The sequence below is a fragment of the Panthera tigris genome, chromosome E1 (assembly GCF_018350195.1).
Source record: "Panthera tigris isolate Pti1 chromosome E1, P.tigris_Pti1_mat1.1, whole genome shotgun sequence".
In the NCBI taxonomy this organism is placed as follows: domain Eukaryota; kingdom Metazoa; phylum Chordata; class Mammalia; order Carnivora; family Felidae; genus Panthera; species Panthera tigris.
The window spans coordinates 53,516,747-53,526,310 of record NC_056673.1 but is presented as its reverse complement, the minus strand read 5'-3'; the positions used below and the strand labels follow the sequence as shown (position 1 = coordinate 53,526,310).

The following is a 9,564-nucleotide window of genomic DNA, read 5'->3' as shown; positions in this document are numbered from 1 at the left end:
GTGGCAGAAGGCCTCCCCTGTTCGGGCAAAGTTAAGTTCTTCCTAGTGGTGGAGTGTTGGCTGCACCCTGGGAGAAAGGTCCGCAGCCCAGCAGGTGAGACCTGCCGGGGGAAAAGGCCTCTGGGGCTTGGCCGGGGCCTGGAGTCTTTGATTCTGCCCTTCCTCTCTTCCCCCATCTGGGCCCTCAGCGACTCCTGGCGTCACTGCCTCCAAACCCTGCCCCGCTTATGCCCTCCTCCGTCCGTCTCCGTAGCCGCATCCGTCTCCTGGCCCCCATCCTCTGCCCCGGGCTCTGCAGCGCCGGCCGTCTTGTGCACCAACCATGTGCTGCTTGGGAACCAAGCCATCTGTTTCCTTTCCTACCAAGAATGCCATCCAGACTCCTACCTGGTCCTCAGGGGGCTGGGCCTGTGTGACCTGGCCCTTGGCCCCTGGGTTTCCGTTCCGTTCCTCAAGCTCCGCAAGCTTCTTCCCACCCCTGGGGATGTGCTCGTGCTGTTCCCTCCCTGGATTGCTCTTGACCTGCCTGGGTCCTTTCCACCATTCAGTTCTCAGCTCACAGAGCCCCTTCCTCAGAGGGGCCTCCCCCAGGCCCGTGACACCCACACTTGCTCCCCTTTCTTGACGCCAAGCACTTGAGAGACTGACTGTCTTACTTGCGTGTATACAGCGCTGTTCCCCACCCACCCATATTCACTACAGACTTGCTCCTGGGAAGGCGGGGCCTTATCCACCTTGAGATTTCCACTGTCCCGTCTTCGGAGCCTAGACAGGTATGGGAAAATGGGTGGATATGAATGAATGAATGAATGAATGAATGAATGAATGAAATGAACACAGCCTCCTGTCGCCATCCCAAGCCATGACTGAGGTTGTCTTTCACCAAATATCCCCTTGCTGTCCACCGTGTCGCTTGGGGCTGGCCCCGGATGGGCGTTAGAACAACTCAGGGGAGTTGATGGAGAGGCGCCTCCGGTGGCAATGGCAGTACGGTGGGCGTAGAAGCATGCGTGCCGTGAAGCAGGGTGAGCTGCGGGTCAGCTGCGAGAGTGGGAGGCCGGCCTTGCCGCCCCAGGAGAACTTGGGTCTCTCGCCTGCCTTGGCCCGGCTGCCAGGAGCCAGCCACCGCTTGGGTGTTTGGAGCGCACTGGTCCAGCCTGTCCTTCTGTCTGTCTGGTTGCTGCTTGACTGGCTGATCTGGGAGGCCAGTGCTCTGTGTGCAACATGCCAGGAAGGATGGGTGAGGGGTCCAGGCAGGCGCTGTCCTCCGGGGTCCCAGAAGCAGGGCTGAGCTGGGAGCGTGATTGGTGTAAACCAACCAGGGGCCTGGCCTTCCAGGGAGGGTCCGTTGCTCCTGCCTTGAAGGAATGTTCTGGGGATGGTGGGGCCAAAGGGTAGAGGCATCTAGATCCATCAGAGGCTGGGGAGAGTGAGGGACAGCCGTGAGTCCCTGCTCCCTTTTCCTTTGCTCTGGCAGGAGAGTGGAATTGTGGCTTCGGGGCAGGGTGGTGGTGCCCCGCCCCGGGCAGGCAGGCTGTGGGGAGTGGCCGCCTTGTCATCAGGCAGCCTATTTAGCCACATCCCCAGAGCTGAGTCATGGCACTTAGCAACACCCCCTGCCAAAGGCACAGCTCTCTTTGGCAGGATCCCCTTCCGGGTGGGAGCGCAGGCCTCCTGACCTGCCGCCCCCAGGACTGGCCCAGGCCACCTGCTTGCCCCTAACCTCAGTGTTCCATCTCCTCACCCCCGCATCGCTCTCTGTTCAGAGCTTAGGGTTCTCACCAGCCCTGAAGCCTGGCCCATCGAGTCTGAGCTCTAGGATCCCAGACACCCAGACCTTGGCCCCGTCCCAGGATTGCTAGGCAGCGGGATGGCAGGTGACTCCACAGAGACCCCAGCTGTCTCCAGACTCTTTCGTGCTGGGTACTGGAGGGATGGTTTGGTGTTTTATAAGCCGGAAAGCCTCATTCCCACCCCCAGGGAGCGCGGCTATGAGTAGCACACAGCACCGGCCAGACTTACTTTCTTTCTGGGGGTGTAGGGCCCAGCAGGATGCTGGGGCCCCGGGCCTGGCCTGTGGATTTCCCCGCTGGCCGCTCTTACCTGGTTTTTTTGTTTTACCCTCCAGGATAGAAGGGGGGCTGATGGCATGATGGGACCCTCCTGTCCTGTAGTCTTGGTGGCCAGAATGCCAGGTCCCTGTGAGTGGCCACAAGCCACTCCACGGGTTCTCCTGAGCCCTTGGCGGTTGAGTGTGTGGTTCCCCTTTCTCTGTCAGGAGCACTTCCCATCGGGAAACCACAGCGCTTGAAGTTGCCTACTGGGTCTGGGGATTCCTACTGTTACAATGAAACCCTGAACTCTGGAAGTGCGTGTCTTGTGTTCCCACAGTTCTGACCCTTTGTGCCCCCTATCCTGTCTCCCACCCGCCCACCCCCACTTTTTTTGTTGTTGTTGTTTATCTGGTAAGTAGTATAAGCTTTAGTTTCCTAGCTGTGTTCTCAACCTGGGGCAATTTTGCACCCCCCCAGGGGACACTTGGTATGTCCGGAGACATTTTGGTTGTCACGCCTGGGGAGGGATGCTGCTGGGATTTAGTGGGTAGAGGCAAGGGTGCTGTGAAGCATCCTACCATGTGCAGGATGGCCCCCACCACAAAGAATTATCTGGTTCAAAGTGTTGACACTCTCGGATCGTTCAGAAACTTTCTTGAGGAAGCAGCTAGGCTTCTCCTTTTTCTGGACTCTCCTGGCCCAGACGCAAGGAGAGGTGTCCAATTGGTAAAGGTGAAGGATGCGACCCACCAAAGGCCAGAGAAAGGTCTGGAGCAGAGCACTGGACCAGGAGGCCAGCTTCTCGCCCAGCTCTGCCGTTTGGGGCAGAAACCTGGATGAGTGACTTTGCTTCAGTGACACCTGTTTTCTGGAGCTGCTCTGGGTGTCCCTTCCCTCCCAGCTCTTTGAGATCCCAAGATTCTGTGACTAGAGGCAGGAGTTCGAATGCAGGCCGTTTGAACACGTGAGCCTTTCCCATTGTTGCCTCAGTGTCCTGGGGGCAGCAGAAGCTCAGGGATTCTCTGGTACCAAGCGTTCATTAGAAACCTGGTTTGATGTCCTTCTGTTCCTAACTCGTCTGAGACCAACCCCAGCCTCCCTTTCTCTTTTTTAGCCAAAGAGAGCTTTTCCCCCAAAGGTTTGCCTGGGAGCCCATGGCTCCCAGAGGTCACACATGCTGACCCTCTCCTGGGCAGTGTGGCGAGGGGAAAACCCTGAGGCCAGTGCTTCTCATGTAGTTGGAGTCAGAAAACCGGGACCCATGGGCCAAATCTGGCCCACAACTTGTCTTTATATATAAAGTTTTATTGGGACACAGCCATACCCTTTGTTTCCATGCAGTATGTTGCTGCTCTCCTACTGGAAAGACAGTATCTTCCCCAAAGCCAGAGATCTTTAGTCTGTGGTCCTTTATAGAAAATGCTGGCCAATCCTTGGTCTAGCTGGTCCGTGTCTGATTGTTTAGAGGTTAGGTCCCAGGGCGTGGGCAGGAGAAGAGGGTTCAGGTTAGGGATGGGGAGAGCTAACTCGCCTGAGGGTTGGTGGGAAGAAGGGGCAGGAGGAGGGAGAGCTGACTGGCGGTAGTGAGAGTCCTCACCTGGCTCTGAGCCCAGCCCAGGTCACCTGTGCCCCGGTGCCTGGCTCCTGCCTCCCGTCCTAGAGAACTTTGTTTGCTGGAGTGACAGTCGCATGACTGCCTGGGGCGGGGTTTGGGGGGTGGCACTTGATGGTTGGGGAGCCGTCAGACTGGGCGTCAGCAGCTGGACAAAGACTGAGAATGCTGTGGGGGGTGTTTGGAGGACACAGGGGTCGGGCCGGCCGGGAACCCTGGAGCCGGCTAGAGGCTGAAGGGAAGCCAGCGCGGCCCCTGGACTGGGAAGCAGAAAGGGAGATGGGGGAGGGCAGGACGGAGGTGTTGCCTTTCAACAGGTCTTTGAAGACCCATTGCTAGATGGGATTCAGTGGTGAGTCGGCCCCGTCGGAACCCTCTGGAAGCTCAGGGTCCAGTGGGCACATTACAGCCCAGCTGGCAGGAATAGAACGATGTAGCCGGTGCCTGCGGGGAGAGGGGACATCCAGAGTGCCGGGAGGCCGGAGGCGAGGTGGCCGAGAGGGTTCACCCTGGCTAAGGACGGTTTCCCGGAAGAAGCGACGTCTCAGCCGGGCCCGGAAGGACGTTGAGTGAGCCAGGTGACAGGGTGTGCCAGCAGGGACCTGCATGTGTCCAGTCCTGGAGTCCAGGAGGCAGAAGCTGAGAGAGGGCTAGGACAGAGAGCAAAGGTAGGGGAGCGGCAAGCAGTGGCGTGGAGGAAGGAGGGAGGCAAGGATGGGTCGCCAGATCGAGGGGTCTGTACCGGTGAGTCCTGGATGGCTTTTGTTTTAGAGAAAAGGTGAAGAATGGTCTGGAGAGGGACAGAAGGGGAAACAGGGATCTGCTGGGCTGGCGTCGGGGGCCAGGTGGGATGTGGCGGCCTAGCTGGGGGTGAGGAAGAAACCGGCGGGACACCCACGGGTCGCGCTTCGCAGTGGGAAGAGTGGTCCCGCCATGAAGTCTTGTTGGCAAGACTACGGCCACCATCACCCCTTACCCACCCGCCTTGTCGGATCCCGTCTGTCTTCCTGCCCTGCTCAGCCCTGCATTGCTGGGTTTAGCCTTTGGGGCAGGTCCCTCCAGAGGGAAAAGGACTGGTTTGTCTCCAACAGTCGACCTCAACTTGGTGTTGCCAGGAGCTATATGGGTGGTACCTGGAGCTTTCAGATGCCCCAGGCTCTCCGGGGCCCCCCTCGCTGATCTTCAGTTCCGGTTAACTGTCCCCCCGGGGTCGGCAGATCTCAGGTGCCGGGCCGTCTAGTCCCTGCCCTCCTCCTGCACCCTTAATGATTCAAGAGACCAGAATTTTCTAGTCTTCATCCCTAGGAGACACAGGGTGAGTGTCCAGCAAAGAGCTTGGCCCCACGGTGGAGAGGTCGCAGGCGGGGTCCTCATTTGTGGGACACCCAGTAAGGACTGGAAGGCTGGAGAGCTGGTTTTGTGGGTCCCAGCCGCCCCGCCCCAGTTCTGATTCAGAAAGCGAGTCTGGCCGCCCACAGACGTGGAGGTGCCGGGCAGCGTCTCTCCGGAGCCCATCCTGTTCTCTCCCTCGTCAGAGGACCATGACTCAGGTTGAGGTGTCCACTGCCTCCACGGGGACTGAGGTCAGACCGCAGGAAGAACCTAGAGCGTGTCTCCAGCCCGGCTATCCGCGGGAGTCCTGTCCTGGACCCAGGCTCTTTCCCAGAATGCTACACGGAACCGCCTGTGCATCTCTACCGCCTTAAACGTGGTTGTGTTCACGCTGGTGGCATCCTGGTCGGGGGAGATGCTGTCCTTCGGAAGAAGGATCGTCCTTCTCTCTGGTTCGGGGAAAGCGTGTCTGTGGCTACCTGAACTCTACACGGCTACCTAACCCGAGTGCCTGCGCGTGAAGAATCAGGCAGGCTTAGGCCACCCACCGGTGGCTTCTTTCACAGGATTTCATTCTGGTGGGAGAGCTGAGGTTTGGGCAGCAGCCCCTCCCTGCGGCCAGCCCGGGTTAACCCTTTGCCTGCTGTTCTCTTCTTGCAGCCCTATGATCTCCCCCTTGGCACCTATGCCCGCCGGACTTCACATCTGACCCCCGACCCGCCTGCCGCCTTGGGAGGCCCGCCCCCCGCCCCCCTCCCCCCACCGGCAAGATGCCCATCCTCAAGCAGCTGGTGTCGAGCTCGGTTCACTCCAAGCGCCGCTCCCGCGTGGACCTCACGGCCGAGATGATCAGCGCCCCCCTGGGCGACTTCCGGCACACCATGCACGTGGGCCGGGCGGGGGACGCCTTCGGGGACACGTCCTTCCTCAACAGCAAGGCCGGCGAGCTGGACGGCGAGTCCCTGGAGGAGCAGGCCGCCTCCTCGTCCTCCAAACGCGGCCTCCTGTCCCGGAAGTTCCGGGGCAGCAAGCGGTCGCAGTCGGTGACCAGGGGGGACCGGGAGCAGAGGGACATGCTGGGCTCCCTGCGGGACTCGGCTCTGTTCGTCAAGAACGCCATGTCCCTGCCGCAGCTGAACGAGAAGGAGGCCGCCGAGAAGGGCTCCGGCAAGCTGCCCAAGAGCCTGTCGTCCAGCCCCGTGAAGAAGGCGAGCGCCGGGGAGGGCGGCCAGGAGGAGGCGGGCGAGGGGGAGCTGGCGCCCCGGCGGAACGGGGCCACCGCGCCCCACTCCCCCGACCCCCTCCTCGACGAGCAGGCCTTCGGGGACCTGACGGAGCTGCCCGTGGTGCCCAAGGCCAGCCTGGGGCTCAAGCACGCCGAGTCGGTCATGTCGTTCCACATTGACCTGGGCCCCTCCATGCTGGGCGACGTCCTCAGCATCATGGACAAGGAGGAGTGGGACCCCGAGGAGGAGGGCGGCGGTTACCGTGACGGGGACCCCACAGGCAGCACCCTCCGGGCTCCCCCGGCCCTGGCATCGGCGGCCCCTCCACGGGCAAGGCAGCAAGAAGGCGCGTCGGGCCGGGACCTGCCCCAGGACGAGGGCTGGGCGGCGGCCCCCAGCCCCGGCTCGGCCCGCAGCGAGGGCAGCCACACCACGCGGGACAGCAGCTCCCTGTCCAGCTGCACCTCGGGCATCCTGGAGGAGCGCAGCCCCGCCTCGCGGGGGCCCGACAGGGCCCGGGCTGCGCTGCCCCGGCAGCAGGACAAGGAGTTCTCCTTCATGGACGAGGAGGAGGAGGATGAGATCCGGGTGTGAGGGGCACCAGGCGGGAGGGGGGCTCCCGTCTCCTCCCTGCCCCCTCCCCCCCTCCAGGCCACCACCCCCTTCCCTTCCCTGTCCCGTCCCATCCTGTGCAAGGCAGCCGGGAGCCTGGCTTCCACCGCAGACCCTGGACGTCCCCCGTCCTGGACGTGGGGCGCTGGCGAGGCCGGGGCCCCAATGGGGACACAGGGAGGTGGCGTGGGCACCCAGCTGCCTGGCGCACCCAGCCCTCCCGTGTGCTGCGGGCTGGACCGGGTGCTTGCGGCAGGAACCGGTTCTCCCTTCCCTCCAACCCGGCCTCAGACGGTGACGCATGTCAGCCAAGTCCCCGCCTCGTGGGGCAGCAGCGGCAGGTCAGTCCGGGAGCGGCCCCGGTGCCTCGGCCAAGGACGCTCGGCTCGCCTTTCCTCTCCTGGCGTTTCTGCTGTGACTGGTGGCCATGTGGCAGGAGGAAAGGTGGTCCCACGCCCCGGCCCCCCGCTCCCAGCTCCTGTACCGTGAGCCTGGAGCCCCTTGGAGCAAAGCCGGACTGAATGTGTGCACTAACGCGGCCCCTTCCAGAGGGGGAGAACAGGATGGGGAACGAAAGAAAGGAGGCCCCAGGCTTCCTGAATTTTCTAAAAGGGGCCTTTCCAGGATGACACTAGGAACAGGCTGGGCACTCGCTCGGCCCCTATCGATCTGTTTGTTCTCCTGTCCTGTTTAAATCCTTCCAGAGCATATCTGGAACAGTGTTAACAGCTCTGCTACCAGATAGAAGATCAAATCCTTTTAGAAAACCTTTATACTAAGTGCTTCCAGACTTTATTTAGAACTGTATGCGGTGGGTGTCCGTGCGTGTGTGTCCTTCCCCTCCTGCCCCACTCCATGGCTATTAACAGTTGAAGGCAGCCAGTGTAGAAATTTTCTGGAAAAGGATTTTTTAAAAAATTAATATATCATTTCTTGGAGGGCTAGAAGCTTTTTTGACTGAGTTACTCCCCCCCCCATACACACACACACACACACACACACACACACACTGACCACTTCCCCTTCCTTTAGGCCTTTTCTGCCAGCAGAACCCTCTCCCCCACTTCTGAGGCCCCTAAGGATAGAGGGTTGCCAGATTTAGCAATAAAACAAAACAAAACCAGAACACGGAGATAAATTAGGATGTCAGGCATACAAAGGATAATTTTTGTAGTATAAGTATGCCCCACACCATGTTTGGGACATACTTATGCTAAAAAAACTATTTGTTGTTCTTCTGAGATTCCAGCGTTTCACTTTGGTCCTGTAACCCTGCCCAAGGAGGTCGAGTGGGAGCTTGGGCATGTGCCCCAGGGTGAACTGATGATTATTTTCCTGTCCTGGGAGCAAGCTGACCCACCTTCTCCTGTCCCCTCGTACGCGGCGGAGGGAGGGGACAGGCCAAGGTTAGGGGGCGTCACTGCTGCAGCCTCTCCCGCTTGTTGCCAGATCCTGATCCAGACAGTTCCTGATTCCGGTGCCCTGTCGGTACTGTTTCCAGTAGTGTGGCTCCCACATAGGGGAGGAGTCAGAAGGGGCCCTACAGCCCCCACCAGCTGCCCTTGAAACCCATGCGAACAGTGGTCAGTTCCAGATTCTAAACTGTATATATTTTTTCATGGTATTGTTAAAACAGTGAGGAAACATTAAAAAAAAAAACCAAAAAAAAAAAAAAAACGCTGTGGAACTCCCGGTGTCCGTCTCTGCTTCTGGGGAGGGTTATTGCAGGATGTGGGTGGGTACGGGTGCCGACTGGGGGCCCTGGGGCTGCCTGTGCCCCTGAGGCACTCGGGATCTGGGGTGGCTGCTCTCCCTGTCCTTTTGGGGCCCCTCCCCTCCTGCGCTGCTCTCCGGCCCCTGGAGGGACGAGGCTTGTGTGCCCATCTGCTGGGCAGGTCTTGGCTCTGGGATTTTGGTGGCCCACCCGCCACTTGCCAGTTGGGGGCCTGTGGCCACTAAGTCACTTAGCTGCTCCGTGCCTCCTTCTGCTCCTCTGTGATAAGGGAACCCTGCGGCTCTTACAGGGCCGGGTGCAGACACAGTCCCTAGAAAGGAGCCGCCCTCCTTTCTTTCCCGGCTTTTCCCCATCTGACCCGGAGAATGTTACAGGCGGCGTGCCCTTCGTCCAGACTCACGGCCTGAGAGCCCGTAAGAAACGGGTCCAGACGCCACCTGGCCACCTTCCCCAAGTCACTAAGCAGTAGACTCAGGACAACATGGACCTAAAGCCCTTTCACCTGGCTGCTCACGGCCTCCCGGGAGCTTCGTTCCTTCAGGAAGTGAGGTTGCGGGTGTGTCTGTCCTGGTTGGGGACCTGGAGACCCGTCCGCCCTGTCAGCCCAGGCAAGGCAGGGTTTGCTAGCTGAAGTCCCTCACACATCCTCCTTTCCACACGGGGGCCAGTGGGGCTGAGTTCCTGGAAACCCTGCCCCTCGCCTCGAGCATCCGCAGAGAAATTTGGACTTGAGCTCATCCTCCCTGGGAAGCAATTAGGAGCATAATAAAAATGTTGCACCGGCCCCTCTGTCCCTAGAGGGGCTCATTCTCAGCTAATGAGGGATGTGGCTGAGGCTGGGAGTGAGAAGCAGGGTGTGGTGGCCCCAAAAGAGGGAGGGGAGAAGACTCTCTCCCCTTTGGTCCCCGAGGCTCGCCTGAGAAGCCCACGGCCCCTGCAGGGCACATCTCGCCTTAACGGATGCCCTGTAGGGCCCCTTCTACCTCCAGCAAC

At 60.2% G+C, this 9,564-nt stretch overlaps 1 protein-coding gene across 1 annotated transcript; it reads left to right on the top strand.

Annotated features, from left to right (window-relative positions):
- The first annotated feature begins 5,755 nt into the window (after nt 1-5,755).
- Nucleotides 5,756-8,500, top strand: CDC42EP4 (CDC42 effector protein 4). Its single transcript, XM_042966756.1, has one exon. The coding sequence runs from the start codon at nt 5,769-5,771 to the stop codon at nt 6,816-6,818; it is 1,050 nt and encodes a 349-aa protein (XP_042822690.1). The 5' UTR covers nt 5,756-5,768; the 3' UTR covers nt 6,819-8,500.
- Nucleotides 8,501-9,564: the final 1,064 nt, after the last annotated feature.